Source organism: Brassica napus, chromosome C9, assembly GCF_020379485.1.
Source record: "Brassica napus cultivar Da-Ae chromosome C9, Da-Ae, whole genome shotgun sequence".
NCBI classification, from domain to species: Eukaryota; Viridiplantae; Streptophyta; class Magnoliopsida; order Brassicales; family Brassicaceae; genus Brassica; species Brassica napus.
The window spans coordinates 49,114,155-49,135,820 of NC_063452.1; the positions used below are offsets into that span (position 1 = coordinate 49,114,155).

The 21,666-nt window shown below is 37.3% G+C and overlaps 2 protein-coding genes across 3 annotated transcripts; one reads left to right on the forward strand and one right to left on the reverse strand.

The window, feature by feature from the left end:
• The first annotated feature begins 673 nt into the window (after nt 1–673).
• Nucleotides 674–3,562, forward strand: LOC106425997 (RNA polymerase II C-terminal domain phosphatase-like 4). Of its 2 annotated transcripts, none has more exons than XM_013866713.3 (8): nt 674–842; nt 951–1,113; nt 1,749–1,828; nt 1,913–2,025; nt 2,118–2,298; nt 2,435–2,724; nt 2,821–3,006; nt 3,084–3,562. In XM_013866713.3, exons 1-8 carry the CDS (start codon nt 749–751, stop codon nt 3,459–3,461), a joined length of 1,485 nt encoding a protein of 494 aa, XP_013722167.2. In that variant the 5' UTR covers nt 674–748; the 3' UTR covers nt 3,462–3,562. The 2 variants fall into 2 exon arrangements, with proteins under 2 accessions (XP_013722167.2, XP_013722168.1); XM_013866714.3 differs by having other exon boundaries at nt 706–842; nt 956–1,113.
• Nucleotides 3,563–18,340: 14,778 nt separating this feature from the next.
• LOC106426004 (inverted formin-2-like) lies at nt 18,341–19,621 on the reverse strand. Its single transcript, XM_048768841.1, has 2 exons — nt 18,864–19,621; nt 18,341–18,788 (listed from the first exon to the last, which is right to left on the reverse strand). The coding sequence occupies exons 1-2, from the start codon at nt 19,205–19,207 to the stop codon at nt 18,638–18,640; spliced, it is 495 nt and encodes a 164-aa protein (XP_048624798.1). The 5' UTR covers nt 19,208–19,621; the 3' UTR covers nt 18,341–18,637.
• Nucleotides 19,622–21,666: the final 2,045 nt, after the last annotated feature.

A 21,666-nucleotide genomic window follows, 5' to 3' on the forward strand; every position in this document is an offset into this window, starting at 1 on the left:
CTACGTCGGAATTGTCCGAGGAACCTTCTCAGTCGGTACATAGTTTTTCCGATGAACTCTGGTCTCGTGTGTCCGCATCGTAATATCGTTGGAAGTTCGTCAGAATGACGTTTCTCGGTATTCGTCAGAAAGTCGTCGGAAGTTCTGACGAAATTCCGACGAATTTTTATTTTCCGACAAAATGATACCGACGGACAGGTTCGTCGGAAATTCGTCGGAATCGGTCTATTCCGACGAATTTCCGACGATTTCGGCCATGAGAATCCCCCTGTTTTCTTGTAGTGTCACAAACTATTTCGTAAACTACCACAGTAGGTATGGAGAATGTAACTGAACCTAAATAGAAAAACATGAATCTGGACCGATCTGATTTGTAAAAACATATAAACAGATTTTGTAAAGTGATATTTCAGGTTATAATATGAAGTACACTTTGAACGGATACGTGAAAAAACTGAAGCTGAATATTTGTATTCGAAACCTAAACAAGTAACATAGATGTTTAGTTTTATATTTGTTTTGAAATATATCTAAAATACTTAAATTTAACCGAACAGGAATGAGATCCAAATAGATATTTGACATATGTTTCAAAATTCATTAGAATCCATAATTTTATCAACTGAATCTGACCTAAACATATATAAAATCCAAATGAGAACTCCATAATCCCACATTTATTGATCTTCTTCGTTAGGCTTTTAATGGGCCTCAAACGGGCCTTAATAAACCATTCGACAGTCGTGTAATGTCAATCGGAGCATCGACTATTACGGTTACCCCGTCGACGCATATCTTCAAAAAACCAAATCACGATTCGAGCGACGGACACCAACTCGAAGGTATTCATTCGTCCATCTTCTTCTTCCTTATACTATCCGTCTATTCTCTGTTTGTGTTTAATTTAGGGTTTAGTCCATCTCTGACTTTTGATTTTGCCTTTGTTGTAGTGAAGATGAGCGTGGCGAGTGATTCTCCAGTGCATTCTTCTAGTAGCGACGATCTCGCTGCCTTCCTTGAAACAGAGTTGGATTCTGACTCTGATTCTTCCTCTGAGTCCTTCCCCATCGGGCAAGCCCAGGATGATGATGATGCTCAAGTTTCGAACCATAGGTAGATTCACGCGCACCTTTCAGAATATAACGCTACTATATATCTTCCATTCACTCTACTACTGCAGTGTATTTAATACTGGTTATCAGAACAAATTTTGAATTCTCGTTTGGTGGTTTTAGCATTGTGCTTGCTTTTGATGGCACGAGAACGTGAGTTGTCTGAATAGTATAGAATATTAGATTCAGGGAGAGAGAGAACAGAGTTGTTTCTGTGAGTTCTTCGTGTTGGTCATTATTTCCCTTTTAATTGTTGATTTTTAAATTCATCAAGGAAACTGTTTTGATTCTGTTCCTCACAGAAACATAGCACGGTTGCGTTGCTATCCTTGCCTAATGAATTGAATTCCGTTGTTTCAGATATTAAGTGGGTCAGAGAATCCATTGTCTCTTTGTTTTCAGTGTCGTGTATTTTTTTTTTTTTTTGGTGAGACTTTTGATCTGTGACGTCATGGCTGTTTTGAAAATAATGCCAACTTGGTCATCCGCTGATTGTGGAATGTGCCCTATTTTAGTTCATCTTGTGTTAGCTGTTTCTTCTACTCTTCTTGCTTTGCATCGATAATATAACTTATCCTTTAATGGAAAGTCTTTAATAAGTTCATAAACCATCCATGTTTCTCACTCGTCTTGTAGGTTAAAGAGACAGAAGTTGGAGTACCCAGAAGATGAGACTGAGAATGTAGCTTCCGTGACCTTTTCAGAAGAAATCTCAGGTGATAATCTCTTTCTTCAGCCTTACTTTGATGTCCGTTTATAAACTATATCATATTGAATTTGGAACTGGTTATTGCTTGCAGAAGCATCCTCGAGCAAGGTACCATGCGAACACCCAGGTACCTTTGGAAACATGTGCTTTGTTTGTGGCCAAAAAGTGGAAGTAACTGGTGTTTCATTTGGATACATACACAAGGTATACCAATCTATTCGATTTCCTTATAAATTTTCAGTAGAGCTTCAAGTCTTGGTTTTGATTTATGAGCTTTGGGAAATCTGTTTTCTTAGGGTTTTAAGCTCCAGCAAGATGAAGTCACCCGGTTGCGTGATATCGATATGAAAGCCTTGCAAAGCCAGCGGAAGTTATGTTTAGTTCTTGATTTAGACCACACTTTGCTTAATTCAACCGTACTTAGGGACCTGAAACCAGAGGAGGAATACTTGAAAAGCCATACGCATTCTCTTCAAGGTGATACATTCTGCTACATTGTTTTGCTATCAACAAATAATATCTCCGTACTTCAGTCGTTTGTTTGTTTTTGTGATCTTCAACTTTGCATGTCTTATGCACAGTTTTAAGAAGTTTGTTTTTTGGTTGATTTCAGATGTTTCTGGTGGCCATATCTTCATGCTCGAATTCATGCATATGATGACCAAACTAAGGCCATTTGTTCATTCGTTTCTTAAAGAAGCCAGCACGATGTTTGTGATGTATATATACACAATGGGAGACAGGCCATATGCACGACAGATGGCCAAGCTGCTGGACCCAAAAGGAGAGTATTTTGGAGAACGAATCATTTCTCGAGATGATGGCACAGTGAAACATCAGAAAAGTTTAGATGTGGTGCTGGGGCAAGAGAAAGCTGTTCTGATTCTTGACGATACAGAGAATGTGAGTTTTTGGTCTGCTTTGTCAACGTTTCATGTCATTTTAATAATGATATTATTTTGTTAGATAAGATGTTCTGATACTTGGTTTGATACGCAGGCATGGCCAGGTCACAAGGACAATCTGATCGTGATAGAGAGGTATCACTTTTTTGCTTCAAGCTGCAAACAGTTCGACCACAGATTCCAGTCTCTCTCGCAGCTGAAGAGCGATGAGAGTGAACCGGATGGAGTACTTTCCGCTGTTCTTAAAGTCCTAAAACAAACGCATAGTCTATTCTTTCAGGTATGCTTAATAATATATAAAGATAACTTTTCTCTTGTCTGGACTGTTTCTTTTCTTAATTATTACTAGTTCCTCAGGATGGAGGAGAAGACTTATCGAGCAGAGACGTCAGGTCACTATTGAAGCAAGTGCGTAAAGAAATCCTTAAAGGATGTAAAGTAGTGTTCAGTCGAGTGTTCCCAACCAAGTGTCAGGCTGAGGATCACCCGCTGTGGAGGGTGGCCGAGGGATTGGGAGCTACCTGTGCAACGGAAGTGGACGCATCTGTAACACACGTGGTGGCTATGGATGTGGGAACAGAGAAGGTGCGTTGGGCCATAAGAGAGAAGAAGTTCGTGGTGCATAGAGGGTGGATAGACGCAGCTAATTACTTGTGGAAGAAGCAACCAGAAGAGAACTTCGGGTTGGAGCAGCTGAAGAAGCAAGGAACGGATGATGTAACAGTTGAAAAGTAGACCGAGGAAGAATAGTTAACTTATGTAATTGGATTCTGATTATGTCGAAACTCGAAACAAAGCAAAGTTAGAAGTTTAGAACAATAGATTTTGGAGTGACATGTCTTGGTTCTTTGTGTATATACGCATCTTGGTTCTGTTGCTCGTTGCCTCTTCATATTGGGTCGAACCGGGCCGACTATTTATGAATTTGGGCACGTCTTCTTTTTAGTATTTGTTTTTTTCTTCGTTTTTGCGTTCTTTCCGTCTTCGTTAAGACTCGGAGAGATGGTGGTCGATGCTTATACTTTGTCGAACCCTAACCAGGTTCACGAAGACGTTATTCTGAAAGCTACAGATGCTTGCTACATGGGTCAGTTCTCTTTCTCTACGATGATGGGGGACTAGTGTCATCGTTGGACTGATCACTAGGGACACTGTAGCAGCGACACTATAGTGGCGTCGAGCAATACTGTTTATCAACGAGAAAAGACGAGAAGGAGAGTCGAGTATCAGACAGGACTTCATCCAAACGTAGATTGGCAGTTATCTCTTATCTGCATCGATGCTCATCACAAAAGTTAGGTTTTTTATAGTTTTATTTATTTATTTTGCCAATTTTGGACAAGATAACAATGGGGATATTGTTGTTTTAATCTGTGGGAAGTATGGATTGACATTGTATTATGTTTTGAGTGTCAATATGTTGTTTTGTTTTATTGTGTCAAAATTAAGTCAGTTAGACATGATAAATTTTTTTTTCTGGAACATACAACTTTACCACTTTCTAGCACTATTTTTTTTCTGAGTTATTAACTGCAAAATGTACCGAATGAGAACACCGATGCTGATCTACCTGCCAAATCTACTCTTACTGAGAATATTTGAAGGAATCAAAACTGACATCCAACATAATCTACTCAATTTACTTGTCTCGGACTTGAAATACACTCGATCGAATTCTTCTTTGCATGCATGCCTGTAAGGTAAAACTCTGTGTGTTGAAAAAAAAAAAGGGATAACAGTTACAAAGAAGGGAACATGAGCTGATGGCTGAAACTAATAGAGCTTGATTCATGGAAGTTTGTTTAAAAATTTTAGTCAACTAAAAATATAAAATGATAAATTTCAAAGAACAGTGTCTGAGTGGAGTGAGAAAAGAGAGAGGAAATGAATCAGATAAAACTACATGTACGTTCAGAAACATGTTGGGGTAAGAGTACATGTGTCCAGTGATCGATACTCCCAACAAAAAGTCTACATTTATCTCAGAAATGAGGACAGTAGATGGATATCTCAGATGGTATCTAATAAGTTGTAGGCTGGATGGTCAGGTTGCTAAGCTGATGCTAAGTATATGGAAGTGACTTCTATGGTTAGTACCAATTTTACGTGGTTCGGAACACTATGTAAGTGATGGTGGTTCTAAAAGCCGGTGAGTTCCTATGTTTTCAAACCTCTTCTACAAATTTATTCTATGATTTGATTGAGGTCAAGCAAAAGATAATTATGAGGGAATTGATCTATCATGGTTTTTACCAATTTTTGGCCATGATATAAGTCCTATTTAAAGTTTATATTATATGTTTGGAGACGTTTTTAGATTCTTTTCAGGTTCATGTACGTTTTGGACAATTTTAGAGATTTTAGAGCTATTTGAGATGCAAAATTGCACATATATATACCAGAAGTTTAACTATGTATGGAAGACTTTCCACAGTGCGATTGAACTCATATTTTGACCGAAACTAGAGCTTTGAGTTATCTTTCCAATGCCACCGGTGTCGAACAAACCCCCTCCTGACCAAGTGACCAATTTTTTTTATTAAAGTTTCAAAAATTGTAGTTTTAGCCCAAGGCTTACCTTATTTACAAAATAACACATAAGCGTTTTAAACCTTATATTATGTTTTGTAAGCCATCGTTGACAGCTACACTTTCATTTAAGTTTTGTTTTGAGATTGGAGAGAAGAGAAAAACTCCTTCGGGAGTCTTCTTGGAACTCCAGTGGATTTATCTATGATATTTCTTCATTCTATGATTATGTTTGCATCTATCATGTCTGAGTAATCACCTTCTAGATTGATGGATTTCATGTGGTTTATGTCAAACTGATAGATATTGATTTCTAGGATTATTCATTGATTCCTTCACCAGGACTGATCTTTATGCTTGTTACTAGAATACCTAACTAAAAGCCTGATCTTATGATAGTTGTGAGACACGAGAGTGTAATCAACACCTTAACTGACACCTGATGAACTAAGTTGTGAGTCGCAACTAGTGCTGGGTTCGCGGGTCAACCCGCCCCGACCCGCCCCGCCCCGACCCGCCCCGCCCCGCCGCGGATCGAATCATTTTTTCGATTCAAAAACTCGACCCGCATAACCCGCAAACAAAAACTTTTATATCCGCACCCGCCCAGCCAAAACCCGCGGGTAACCCGCCAAACCCGCGGGTAATATTAATTATATTAAAAATAGTTATTTTAATTAAAAATGATTATTTTCTAATTATATAATAATTATTTTATTTAAAAATAATTATTTTTTATTTATTTAATAGTTATTTTTAAAAAATACTATTAAAAAATATATTTATAATTAAAATTATACAAATATTTATTGTTTTTTTATATATTTTACGAAAAATGTTTTTTTTTCAAATTTTTTTTTTTTTTTAATTTGCGGGTTGGCGGGTACCCGCGATTCAAATTCGGCTGACCCGCACCCGCCCCGCTCAAAATAATCTCGACCCGCACCCGCAATTTAAAAATTTCAAATGGTTCGACCCGCACCCGTCCCGCGGCGGGTCAAACGGGGCGGGGCCCGCGGGCAATGATTAAAATTTCCAGCTCTAGTCGTAACGAGAGTTGATCTAGTACTTAGTAAACATATCAAATTGGTACTTAATGCTTGTCTAGAGTATTTGGATCGCACAACGAGAGTTTACCTTCGAGGATATAAGCATCTGATAGTAATCACTGTGAGATTTATATGGCTTAATTATGAATTTGAGTTCTAAGATTGTTCTTTATAAAACCCTTGACATCTGTTGATTTATGTTTTTAATTTCTTGTTTGATAAGTCTCTGAATCTAACACTTTACCTATCTATTTACTTTCTGTCTGTTTTATTGTTTTTTTATTTTCTGGCTTAACTTAGACTGAAACCATAAGTCTATTGTGTGATCTTCAGTCCATGTGGATTGGATCCTAACAAGGTACATGAAGCCAAAATCAATTTCAAACAGCCATGTTAGATTGAAGTTGGGGTTGCAGTTCAGCCGTTAAAGTCATGAACATAGCCGCAAGTCTGCATGTAGGATACTTAATGGTAATGTTGGGTTCAACAGTGTCAGTGAATCCAGTTCCCACACCGAAATCAAGAGCCTTGAGTCTCAATCTTATAGCCAAAATTTAGTCTTTTCATATATACAATACATTGATCTTTAGAGTTTTATAAGTCATTGCATATCTAAGTGATTCTTTCGTGCTTATATATTTATATAATATTTACAAAATATTTAAATTATAATAATTAATTAATTTCATTTTATTTGGTTATAAGTTATGAAGAGTACTTCTACCCTTTCTCCAACTAATTATAAGAACAAACTCTGGAAATCAAACCTAAAATGACATATAGTTTGATAAAAACACATTTGTATTAAAGTATTCTTATATTCATTTTTAATATTTATAACTTATTTGTGAAATAGCTTTTGATTACAAATAATAAAGAGACGCTTAATATAATTTTTAAATAAATTATTTATTAAATATTGATTATTGAAATTATTAGTTACTTAAAATGAAAATAATGAATATTTCCAATAAGAAATTATATGTTTCAAAAAGGCTAAAAGAACATCTAAGTTATATCAATACTCTTACATCATACTTTTACATAACAAACATAAGAAAAATATAAGAATTTTTTGAGAAAAACACGAGAATGTTATAAATCAATTGGTGGATGTCCATAACCGGTCCGGTCCATAACCGGCCCATACATTTAGAGAGAGAGACGGCCCAACCCTATAGAGAGAGAGGCGGCCGCGAGACTTGGAGAGGAGAGAGAGGTGGCTACAACTTGCATATTTCCTAATTTGTTTATGTTTATGATTTGTAATATTTCCTATTATTGTATTTCCATTTATCTCTCTTGTAACCCCTATATAAAGGAAACACTTATTCATTAATAATATACAGAAACTTACAGTTCTAAATCCTAAGTTTCACAACACGTTATCAGCACGATAGCCTCTAACACCCTGAGCCTAAAACCAAATCGCTAAAACCCTAAATGAAAAGGAATCTGCCTCGGAACTTCGAAGATGCCGTTCTCCCAAACCGTGAGGACCCAGAAAACGATCAAGATATCAAATCGAAGCCCTGGCCGAGACGAATCAGTCAGTGCAAACCGCTTGTCGATCTGACCACCGACGCGCCCTCACACACAAATACAGTGCGCGCTGATTTGCTTTGGAACCCTTATCCGAACCCGACGATACCGACGAGCCCTAATCTGTTTGCGACTCCGTTCCAGCTCGCGTCCAAGACAGCTCATGTCCAGCTCGCGTCCCAGCCAGCTCGCGTCCCAGCCAGCTCGCGTCCCGATCGTGTCTAAGCTCGAGGTTCATTCTTGGTGGTCCGGTTTCTACAAACAACTAAACTAAAGGTATTTCGAATTCTAAGAACATAATGAATCGAATTTGGTTGATTGTAAAGAATGAAACCCTAAAATATATTCTCTAAAATGAAAGCCATAGGAATATAGATCAATCCCTAAGCGAGTAAATCGAAGCTCTATAAGTTCGATCCTTAAACCCTAAAAATCGAGATTGATCCATTGATCAATTAAAATCATAGCCTTAAAGGTTTTGAATCTTAAATCAAATCCCTTTGATCTAAGATCAAATTTTCGAAATCCCTAAACCCTAATTCGAAACTATTGATTAATTAAACTGATTGATTGATTTGATTGAATTTGATCATCCTGAAATTGAAATTGCTTGTTAATAAAATCGAAACCCTAAAACCCTAATTCTGAAAATCGATTTTGATTGTTTAAAATTGAACATTGATTGGTTGATTTGATCACCTAGAACTATTGTTAGGATTGTTCAAACTCGAATCTGATTGTTTTGCTTGTTTAAACTAAAACCCTAATGATCTAGTTTAGATTATTTTAAAATCGAAATCTGAAACTACATATTAGGTTAAACTGTTCTAGACTCGATCATACTCGTGGCCATGTGGCCTTGTTGCATTCGTACCATAACTTAATCACATTGATTGATTGCAATTACACTTAGAACTTATTCTAGGAATGGTGTTGAATTGAATCAAATAGCCGTGTGGCTTGATCTTTGCTTGGCCGATAGGTTTGCTTGTTTTGATTGCATCATGAACTGATAGAAACAAACCATGTTAGGATTGCAATTACACGACAAACTAAATGCATAAAAACGAACTAGTTTGCATCCATGGTCGTGCGGCTTGCTCATTGGCCGTGAGGCATATATCTTGGCTGTGAAGGTTTGTTTGATTGTTTGAACATAAAACCCTAATCGTTTAAACATTAAAAACTATTCCTAAAAGATCTAAAAATATTAATCTATAACTTCAGATGTCAAAAATCAACAACCTTGATTTCGCTGCCCTAAATCTATCTGGAGACAATTACCTTTAGTGGGCGCTCGATGCGAAGATCATCCTGAAATCCAAGGGACTCGGTGAGTGTATCACCGAGAACAATAATGCCAATGAAAAGGATCGTTACAAAGCCATCTTGATCATTCGTCATCATCTAGCTGAGAGTCTCAAGGATCAATATCTAACTATTGAGAATCCACTAGATCTTTGGAATGAATTGAAATCGAGATATGATCACCAGAGGACGGTGATCTTACCAAAAGCTCGGTTTGATTGGACGAATCTGAGGATCCAAGACTATAAGTCTGTGGAAGAATATAACTCTGCACTGTTTAAGATTGTTTCATTAATGAAACTGTGTGGTGAAAGTATTACGGAACAGGATATGCTTGAGAAAACCTTTTCCACTTTCCATGCAAGCAATGTGCTGTTACAACAACATTACCGAGAGAAAGGTTTCAAAACCTATGCTAATCTTATTTCTTGTCTCTTGCTCGCTGAGCAGAACAATGAATTACTAATGAGAAACAATCAGATGAGACCACTTGGATCAGCTCCACTGCCTGATGCACACACTACATAGGAAAATAAAGAGTCCAACCACGTCCAAGGAAATGGCCAGCATGGCCGTGGTCGAGACAAATCGAACGGACGTGGCCGCGGTCGAAGATTCTTTGGCCGCGGGCGAGGAAATGGTCGAGACCATGGACGGGACCGTGGCTCATTTGGACGAGGCCATGGTCGTGGCCGTGGATCTTCTTTCAAACCCCAACACTCGACTAAATCAGAGAAATACGTGTGCCATAGATGTGGAATGAGCAATCATTAGGCTAAGTCTTGTAGGACTCCCAAGCATCTAGTTGACCTCTATCAAGAGAGATTGAAAGAGAAGAATCCTGAAGCCCATATGACTTACCAAGATGATGAAAACGACTTCAATCATGAGAAGGACGATCTTATGGATTATGAAACTTCAGATTGTCAAAAAAAAAAAAAACTGAAGATTGATTTCGACATTTGTAATCTAAATTATATTTTCTTTGTTTTGATGTTTTTTCATTTCTATGTTTTTCATTTCTATGAACTTTTTTTATTAAAACTTAATAAAAGGAATGAATGATTTTTGAAAACGCCAATGTGATTTGCGGGTATGGTACACATTAAGGGCTATGGCAAGATATGTATAAGGGCAAGCATTTAGATGCTTTATATTCACCCAGAAAAACCCATTGAGATTATATAGAGATATAAGAATGAATGGTTTCCATATTGAAACAATGGGCGAAGGAAACAAAGAGTTCCTTCTGATATATGTATAAAATCGCCCAAGGCCATAATGAGTCCTAAAAAAAAACTATACATGCATTCTCTATTGATCTAGACTATGCCAATATCAGCATGATAGAGGCAATAGTCATGGTAACCAAAATGGTTTACCCACGAAATTATACACTTTATGGTATGACCGGATTGGCCATCCTGGTCCAAAACATGATGCGAAATTGATATTGGAAAGGGCACAAAGAGTTATCCCATAGAATCTCACGTGTGTAGAGCATGAACACAAGGGAAATTCATTAGGCCATGATGTCCCAAAGCACTTAAAGATTATAGTATGTACATGAGGGGCAGTGAGGACAAATCCGCACATGTCCATACTATATATAGCTTGGCTGAATCCTTTATAAATATGTATTGGCCATTACCCATAGGTTCAAACTCTCAGACCAAGGCTTGGGGACACACAAATTTACATGCATCTTAACTAATAAACATCAGACCATTAAGTGAGCATAGATATTCCCATCTCAAATTTATTACAGGTCATGAGCCAGACATATAACATCTTGAGATATTTGGATAAGCCACCACAAATATATGTACCGTCTAAGATATATCCTTAGAAGAGGATGAGGATGGAGATATATGTTGGATATGAATCTCCCACAAATAATGAAGTACCTTGAGCCAAATATGGGTGATCTATTTAGTGGCCAAGAACACGGATTGCAAAGTTTAATGGATCCGATTATCCAACATTAGGGGGAGAAAATAAAAAGCTGGTAAGAGAAACAGAATGGCATCGACCATCATTGTCTTGGCAAGATCCTCGGACTAAAGAATGTGAAATAGACGTCCAAAGATTATACATTTACAAAGCTAGCTAATCAAATGCCAGACACATTTGCTGACCCGAAAAAGAATGACTAAGTCATATATAAACCAGCTTGTAAAGCACCAACTAAATTGATGTCCAAGAGAGACACAGTCAAGTTGTTACAGAGTCTATACAAGATAGACCAATAAGTTCCAAAAGATAAGAATCCTCGGAAACAAAAGAGAAAGATGCATAGAATGATAAAACAAATCCGAGGTCAAGGAAACCATACCAGACATAAAGATAAGGCCGGCCGGCTCTAAGGTACAGGTACCAAACAATGTAGCTTGGGACGCCAAGCTATAAAGTATTAAAGGTCCTGATAATAATGAATCTCAATCGATTATATCATGTTTGGAACATAATGGAACACAATAAGGAATGTCGACATAAGATGATACAAGTTAGCACTTGAATTTATGAATATAAGCGAGGATCATGAACCCACGTCAATATAAGAGTGTGCACTCGTAGAACAGATTGAATGAAAACGTGGGGTTAAATAGTTTAAAGAAGAAAGGCGTATTTGGCCATATGATTAAGACGCCATATGATGTTAAAACCAGTGGATATAAATGAGTCTTGTGAGGAATAGAAATCGTGAGATATACAGCTAATGTTGCAAAAAGATTCTCACAAAGACCAGTAATAGATTATGAGGAGATACACTCCCATGTGGTGGATGCAACTACTTTTAAGATTTCTCATAAGTCTGGCTATATAAGAGAGAAAATTAGACTTGCAGCAAACTGATGTAGTGACTCCATATTTATATGGTCCACTGGATAATGAAAGTACTAGAGGGTATTGAGCTGAATGTACAGCAAGTTCTCGAGAAAAATATTGATAATCATCAAAATATATGATCTGAATATCCTAGGAACCTCTGGATACAATTTCCCAAGCGGCTGAATACCTTAAGAAAGAATTCGAGATGAAAGATCTCGGAAAAACAAAATTCTGTTTGGGATTATAACTTGAGTACATAAATGATGAGATCCTTGTGCATCAGATGGAATACACTGAAAAGGTACTCAAGATATTCAATATGGCCGATTGCCATTCTCTGACCAGTCCCATGGTCGTGAGGTCTCTCGGCCTGGACACTGACTCATTCCGTCCCAAGATGGACGATGAAGATGACCTAGGTCCCGAAATACTATATCTCAGTGCCATAGGAGCTTTAATGTATTTGGCAACTCACACACGACCTGATATAAGCTTTGTTGTGAACCTACTTTCTAGGTTTATCTCCTGTCTGACCCAGAGGCATTGGAATGGGATCAAACATGTTCTTCGTTACCTGCAAGGAACGAAAGACTTGGGTCTATATTATACTAACCATAACAAAGATGGTTTAGTTGGCTTTGCTGATGCTGGTTATTTATTAGATCCACATCAAGCTCGATCATAGACAGGATATGTCTTTACAGATGGAGGTATGACCATATCATGGCGTTCCATGAAACAAACCATCGCGACAACTTCATCTAATCACTCGGAAATCTTGGCCATACATGAGGCCAGCCGCGAGTGTGTTTGGGTGAGGTCGATGACCCAACACGTCCGAGCTGATTGTGGGATGGCCGAGTGCAAAAACCCAACCGTGATGTATGAGGACAATGCTGCGTGCATTGCTCAGCTCAAGGACGATTACATAAAAGGTGATAGGACGAAGCACATATTGCCTAAGTTCTTCTTTACTCACGAGCTTCAGAAAGCCGGTGAGGTCCAGGTCGTCCAAGTACGATCCAGTGACAATTCAGCTGACTTATTCACCAAGGCACTTCCTACATGCACGTTCAGGAAGCTCACGCATCAGATTGGGATGCATAGGCTGAAGGACCTCCACTGAGGTTCACATCAGGGGGAGTAGTACGTGTTGTACTCTTTTTCCTTCATCATGGTTTTGTCCCACAGAGTTTTTCCTGATAAGGTTTTAATGAGGCAACATTAAGCGTATTACAATCTCTGTATCGTTATGGCATCCAAGGGGGAGTGTTATAAATCAATTGGTGGATGTCCATAACCGGCCCGGTCCATAACCGGCCCGGTCCATAACCGGCCCGGTCCATAACCGGCCCGGTCCATAACCGGCCCGGTCCATAACCGGCCCATACACCTAGAGAGAGAGACGGCCCAACCCTAGAGAGAGAGAGAGACGGCCGCGAGACTTGGAGAAGAGAGAGAGGAGGCTACAACTTGCCTATTTCCTAATTCGTTTATGTTTATGATTTGTAATCTTTTCTATTATTGTATTTTCATTTATCTCTCTTGTAACCCCTATATAAAGGGGACACTTATTCATTAATAATATGCAGAAACTTACAGTTCTAAATCATAAGTTTCACAACAGAGAAAAATATATCTTTTACATAGAAAACATAAACAAAATCTATATATATATATATATATATAATATACTTTTCTCTTTTCTCTTTAATCCACATCATTAAGTGGTCAACCAAAACTTGACAACTCATCACAACTTTTTAAAAGTTTTAAAATCTCTCATACCTATTATTTTCTTATTAACTAGACCAAATATATTATTGCAACATGTAATAGTTTATAAATATTTAGTAATCAATAATACAATTTAAAACCTAATTAATTTAATTTTTTTAATCATTTATTTTTTCACACAATATCCTAACAAAAAAATTACTAAGTTTAGTTATACTGATACACACACATATATATATATATATATATATAATGATAATTGAATTATATATATGAATTTAAGTATTCTCAAGATAACATCTTACTTTTTAAAAGAGATATGAAATCACTAATAAATAGCATCATCATCAACATATCGTTTTAATATTTAATTATATATATATATATAAGAAATTAATATGAAATTTTAATATTGGTTCTTAATTTTGATATATAAGTAGATTTATCTCCCTTCTCTTTAAGCCACATTATCAAGTGGTTCACCAAAACTTGACAATTCTTCACATTTTTTAAAAATTCATAAAATTTCTCATGTCTATTATTTTCTTATTAACAAGAACAATATATTAGTGCAACATGTATTTGCTTATAATATTTAGTAACCAATAACACAATTTAAACCTGATTAATTCAATTTCTTAAAATCATTAAATTTAACGTAATTTCCTAACAAACATAGAATTACTAAATTTAGTTATACTAATACATATAAATAGTGTCGTCATCTACATATCATTTTAATAAATAAATTTGTATATATATATATATATATATATATATATATATATATATATATATATATTTTTTTTAATATATTAAAATGAAATTTTATTTTCATTTTTTAATTTTTATATATGAATAAAATGAAAGAAATATGAAAGCTTATTTGACATTTATATATCATAAACCACAAAACTAGCATAAGTTATTAAATATAATAGAATAAATAAACTTAGTTATACTAATATATTATATTAAATTCAAAATCTTCTATTCGACGTTAATATATTTAATTACTAAATATTATTAGTTCAAAATTTGAGTAAAATAATATTATGTATAAAATAATTTATTTCGAACAAAAAAGTAAAAGTTTATATTAAAAATAAGATATATTAAGTTATCAAATTATACTTTTTTTTACAGCAAAAACATTTACAGACTCATGTAGACTCTGTAAACCAAAGTGGCAACTCTGCATCCATGTGTATGACGAAAGACGGTTATATCCGAGCACTGCGTGCCAAGCGATCCACCTTTATGTTTTTTCGTCCTAGGAACATGAACGATCTCTGAGTTGATGAAGCTTCTTCTCAAAAGCTTAATATCCTCCGGATATCTTTCAAATGCTGGCCATTCTTCTGGTTCCGAAACCATCTTCACCAATTGAGAACAATCCGTTGCAAACATGACCCGGTACTGTGTTAAGTTCTTCACGCATTCCATATTGTCCGAATTAATGCCTCCATCTCCGCATGAAGAGGTGAGAGACTTGCCCTTACATTCTTTGCCCCTAACAAACACTCAAACCCCGGTAGGGTGCTGAACCAGCCTTGTCCTAAAAAGAATCCTTATCTTTCCAAGAACCGTCAGTGAAACACCATCTTCCTGTAGTCTCTAAGGTAGATATGATATGTACTTCAGGTGCCAACCTAGGATTATTGATAACTTCTGCCTCAGCCCAAATTGTTGATTCCAATTCTGCTAAGTTAAGCGTTTCCCTCAGATCAATATCAATATTACTAAAAACTTTATTATTCCGGCCCTTTCAGATGTACCATAGTATCCATGCAAACTGATGATCTTCCATTTTTGGGTTAACTCTCCAAAACAGATGATCCATATTAGCAAATAGAGAGCCAATAGGAAAAATGTTTGGGTTCAATGGAATCTTAGATAGTGCCCACACTTGACGTGCCGGAGGACATTCGAAGAACACATGATTTATTGATTCATCCGGGTCTCCACGCCGTGCACAAAATGTATCTCCTTGTATTTCTCTTGATTTTAAATTTTTTGTCACTGCTATACAACATGTCAGCAACTGCCATAAAAATGTCTTAACTTTGGAGGGCACTTCACTCTCCAGCAGAATGCCTTAAGTATGTCCACATTGGGTCCATAAAATTCTGGTGGTTTTTCCTTGTCAGGATATATCCTTTCTACTTGATAACCTGATTGTACCGTGTATCTCCCATTATTAGTGAAGTGCCAACCATTCCTATCTTCCATCTGATTTCTACTCAGAGGAATACTTTCAATCATTTTTGCATCGTGGGGTTCCACCAAAGTCCTAAGTGCCTGGAAATTTCATGTTCGGGATTCCTGGTGAATGAGGGAATCCACTGTGAGATTCGGGTAACTGTTCTGAAGGTTTTTGTTAGCTGGTCTCGGACGAGTGGATGTGATCCAATGATCATTCCATACTGAGATAGATGACCATGTTCCCACCCTTTTGATTAGTTCTTTACAAACCAGAGATCTAGCAGAGATAATACTCCTCTAGCCATACGACGGGGAATATGAGCGAATCGGTTCCAGGGGTAAAGCATTCCTGTAGTACCGTCCTTTGAAAACTCGAGAGAAAAGAGAATTTGGCTTCTCGATCAGCCTCCACAATTGCTTACCAAGCATTGCCGTATTAAAATCATTCAAATCCTTGAAGCCTAGCCCACCATTATCCTTATGTACACACAATTTATCCCATGTTTTCCAATGCATACCTCTTATGCTTCCTCCTGGGCTCCACCAAAACTGAGCTACTGCACTCGTTAGTTTCTTCACTGTAGCTTTCGGTAACCGATACACAGACATCACATGGTTCGGTAGAGCCGTTATTACCGACTTAATAATCACCTCTTTTCCCGCTTTGGTAAAAAATCTAAAGGTCCAACCATTCACCATATTATTCAGACAATCTTGTGCAAAACCAAACACTTGTATCTTAGATCCTCCTAAACTTTCTGGCAGGTCTAAATAAAAACCCATTCCTCTTAGGTTCTGAATCCCCAAAATATCTCTCAACTCCTGACGGCTGGATTCTTCAATCTTATGTCCAAATAACATACTAAATAAGTTATATATAACAAAGTCAATGTTTAGTCTTATTCTAAAAATTAATCAATATCATTTACACTGAATATTCTAATAATGACTCCAAATTTTTTTGGATTACATAATTTATTTTGTGTGTAAATGTAATAACATATACAAAATTCAAACGAACATGTATGTATTTTAATTTGGTTGATTCATATAAAAATTTCATGATGGCTACCTAACGTAAATGTAATACCACTACAAGAAAACATATTTTTTACGAGGGCGGTATTCGTTGTAAATTCGTCGTAATAGGGGCTTTACGACGAATTAACATCGATACGCGTTTCGTTGTTAAACGCTCGTCGTAACGGAGGTTTCGTCGTAAAGTCCTAGTTACGTTTACGAGGAAGTCAATTCCTCGTAAAGCGGAAGGAAACTATTCGTCGTAATGCCCTCGTAAACGACGATGTAAATACCTCGTAATAGTTCGTTGTAAAAGCCACGTAAGGCTTCCACGTAAAGTCGATGTAAATTTTACGAGGACTTTACAACGACTTCATGTAAATTCCTCGTAAACGTTACGAGGACTTAACGTGGAATTTTACAACGAATTTACATCTCCATATTTAAAATATTAATTAATTATAATAATTATATAAATTTTATAAAACAATAATTTTAAAATTTAAAATATTTGAAATAAAATTAAATATGAAACCAAATAATTTTTTTTTAAAACTATAAATTCATTAATTAAATAGAATTTAAATTTTTTATACAAAACAAAAGAAATTAAAAAAGGAAACTAAAGGCCAACATCATGGTCATCGAAGTAGTTGGCTGAGGGGTTCGGGTCTGTAGACGTTCCTGCTTCGGGATCCGGCTGGCTCATCCCGAGAGCTGCTCGTCTCTCCGCCAAAGCTCTCTGCAAAGTTGGATTTCCCACCGCCATCACATCCAGCAAACCCTCGAGAGAGTCCAAACGCTGCTGCTGGGTATCCATGCGAGCCTGCATCCGGTCGTTGTCCTGGTCCCGTCTCGAATAGTATGACGAAGTCGCCCTTGCAACTTCGTTAACGGAACCTATTCCAACCGTCCTTCCCTTCTTTCTAGGAGCCACCTATATGTATATATATAAAACCGTATTTAGAGTTAATAATAAAATAAAGAAAAAAATTAAAATTATTAAATTTTACCTCCTCGAAGATCCGGTCGACCTCTACGGTTGACAACTTGACGGGTAATCCATCTGCAGACTGTTGGGTAAGTTGCGTCTCTTGCTCTTCAACCCGAGACGCCACAGCGTTGAAGAGTTTCTCGGATGCAGGATCCACAAAAACCCCATCTGGTGAGGCGTGAGTCATCTTGAATAAGTCCGAGAGAGATGGCAAAACTCCCGTCTTCTCCAACTAATAAACAACAATAATAAATAAATTAAATATAATTAATAAATACAAGTTTAAAATAATGAAAATTATAAATTTAAATAAAACTTACAGCTTCGAGACGAATTCCGGCATGGGGTTTTTGGCCGGATCTATGAACCATGGGCAAATGGCCATCTTTATCCCTCGTTCTTCGGGAAGCGGAGCAGGAGTTGGCTTTGCGGATGGAGCTGGGTTCGTTCCAATAGGTGATGAGGCCATCCCATGCTTCCTTTGTGACCCCGCTCGGCTTCCCCTCATAGCCGTAAATCTCCCACTTGTCCTTCCAATCGGAGACGGTGTTGCAAAGACGAGTTTTCGCCTTTGCAATAAATTCGCTCTTCACCCTCTCGGTGATTCCTACGGACCAGTTCCACCTTTGCTGAAAAAACAAACATTTTAAAAGATTAGAAAAAAAAAAATAATTATTTAATTAACAATATAAATATTAATAATATGTAAATATAATTACCGCAAAACATTTAAACCACGTCGTCTTGACGTGATCGGGAGTCATGGTCCAGTTGGGATAAGGGCCGTCATAATATCCCTTCATCGTCTCTGAAACGCTCCGGCTAACACGGTTGTTAGCCCCAAACCTGCAAATATAACAAATTTGTTAAAAAAATTGATCAAAGATTTTAAATTTAAAATTAATAATTTTATGTACTTACCAATAAGTACCCGGGGGTCTATCGGGGTCCAGAACGTGTAAACCCTCTCGTCCGGGCTGGGCAAGCAAATCCTCGACGGTGTATCTTGCGAATGGTGCATGAGCTGGCACCCGCAAATCGGGATGAACTGCAGCCGGTGGGGCAGGCTGATCCGGGGCGACAGGTGGAGCTCGTGGGGGAGGCATCTGAGATGGAAGAGGAGGAGGGGTCGAAGGAACTCTCCGAGATGTGTGAGAGTCTGGAACTGTCCCGGAAGAAGACGATGGACCGCTAGAGGAAGATCCATCGCCAAACAAATCCGCATACGTAGGTGCAGGAGCTGCTGGTCTCGGTCTAGGAGCCATCTAGAAAATTTAAAAAAATTAAATTAATATATATCCTAAACGAATTGTTTAAAATAATTTTCTAAACTAATCATCTAAACTAATTCCGTTAACTAATCACCTAAACTAATTCCCTAAACTAATCACCTAAACTAACAACCTAAACTATAAAAAAAAAAAAAAAAGATAGAGAGAGAAAGTTACCTTAGAGGGGGAGAGGAGTTAGGGAGGAAGATACGAGCAGTGCTCGTATCTTCGACTTCTCCCATATATATAAAAACGGTTTCCTCGTAACTTCCTCGTAACATTACGACGAAGTTACCAGGCCCGTGTTTTTCGATTTACGACAAAATTACGTCAAAACATTGGTTTACGACGAATTTACAAGGCCCACGTTTACGACGAAGTTACCAGGCCCGCGTTTTTCCATTTACGACGAAATTACGTCGAAAAATCGGTTTACGACGATTTTACAACGCTTAACCCTAAACACCGAGAATGAAATCCCTAAACCCCAAAGTCACATATCATCTAACATCATATCTCTTCTTCTCTACTACTTTGTGCTCTTTCTCCAACTTAAACTCTAAAACCCTAAAACTCCAAATAATTTTTTTAAAATTAACACAAATACATATTATATAAAACAACATTTGTTACACATACATTAGGATGGTAAAAAAACAATATTTCTTTAAACATACGTTACAATAGAGAAATACAACATCAGAGACATATATTACATCACTCTAAATCGTTTTCGTTCTCATCAATATTACATCACTCTAAATCGTTTTCGTTCTCATCACTATCATTACAATCATCATCGTCGCTTCTCTCGAACTCGTCTTCACGTGCTTCATCTGTCGCATCTTCGGGAATATCTTCATATTGAAAGTTTTGCGGGTCGATCAAAAGGATTTCATCAGTTGGTTGTTCTGGTACCTCAACTTCATTGATAGCGTCTTCTTCTTGCAAGGGCGGTTCTTCTCCAGCGACAATGCGTCCACGAGGTGTAATTTTGATAGCAGCTAACCAGTTTATCCCGGAAGTTCGAAGCCGAGGATAAGGAAGGAAGCTTACTTGCTCGGCTTGTGAAGCTAAAATGAAAGGCTCAAATTTGTTGTATCTTCTCCCAAAATTGACATCCACAACACCAAATTTGTTATACCGAATCCCTCGGTTCACAACAGGATCGAACCATTCACATTTGAAGAGGACGCATTTTAGCTTCAATAACCCCGGAAATTCCACTTCAATAATCTCCTGCAAGATCCCGTAAAAGTCCGTTTCACCTTTCACACATATTCCGTAGTTACTCGTTGCCCGATGTCTCCCATACTCGTATGTGTGAAAGGTAAATCCTCGTGTGAAATACATAGGTGATGTGGTGACCTTTGCAACTGGACCTTGAACCAATTCGTGAAACCATACGGGATAATAAGGATCGTCGTAATCAACCTGCAAAAAGCAGTTATTCTTAATTAATATTGAAGTATCAAAACACTTACTTAATTAATCAATGTATGAGATATATTACGTACCTGTGATTTTAACCACTTGACAAAGTGCTTATCTTTACGTGTCTCCACATCAGTTGCAGATATTCCTGGTATTGCTTCTTCAACTTGAGATACAAACATGCTGCAAATTAAACAAATAATCAAGTCATACATAATTAACTGCAATTCATATAATTAACATTCACAAAAATATTTACCTTTCAAAGTAACGGGTCATTGCATCCTCGCAGTTGAGCAGAATATAAGTGTGGGCACTATGTTTATCCTCTTCACATGACCACCATACTTCTTTCGTTTTACCACCAAACCTTGCAATTTCGCAGAAAATGTCAGGAACACCATCAATTGGATATGATGTCGGTACTCCACCATCATCATATCTTCTAGGAACTCTTTTCCTCGTACGAACAGTTGGAGCAAAGTAGTATGATGTGAAGTTAGATGTTTCGGCTGTCAAACTTCCCGCAACTATTGAACCTTCCACCTTTGCAAGATTTCTTGCTTTCCCCTTCAAATGTTTCATCTGTCGCTCATACGGATACATCCATCCGTTGTGAACAGGTCCACGAAGCAATGCTTCATATGGTAGGTGGACAACTAGATGCTCCATGACGTCAAAAAATGAAGGAGGAAATATCTTCTCCAGGTTGCACAATATGATCGGAATGTTATGATGAAGTTGTTCGATGACTTCTTCCTTGAACGTACGTGTGCTGAGATCTCTGAAAAAAGCGCCGATGGCTGTATATTGCAAAAGTAATCAAATTAATAACATTTCATAACATATGTATATATATTAACGTTTTATAATTACCTGCAAGTGCTTCATGGACATTTGCTGGAAGGAGCTCGGCAAAAGCAAATGGAAGAAGTCGTTGCATAAACACATGACAATCATGACTCTTCATTCCGGAGAACTTTTGACCTCGTTCAACACATTTTGACAGATTTGAAACA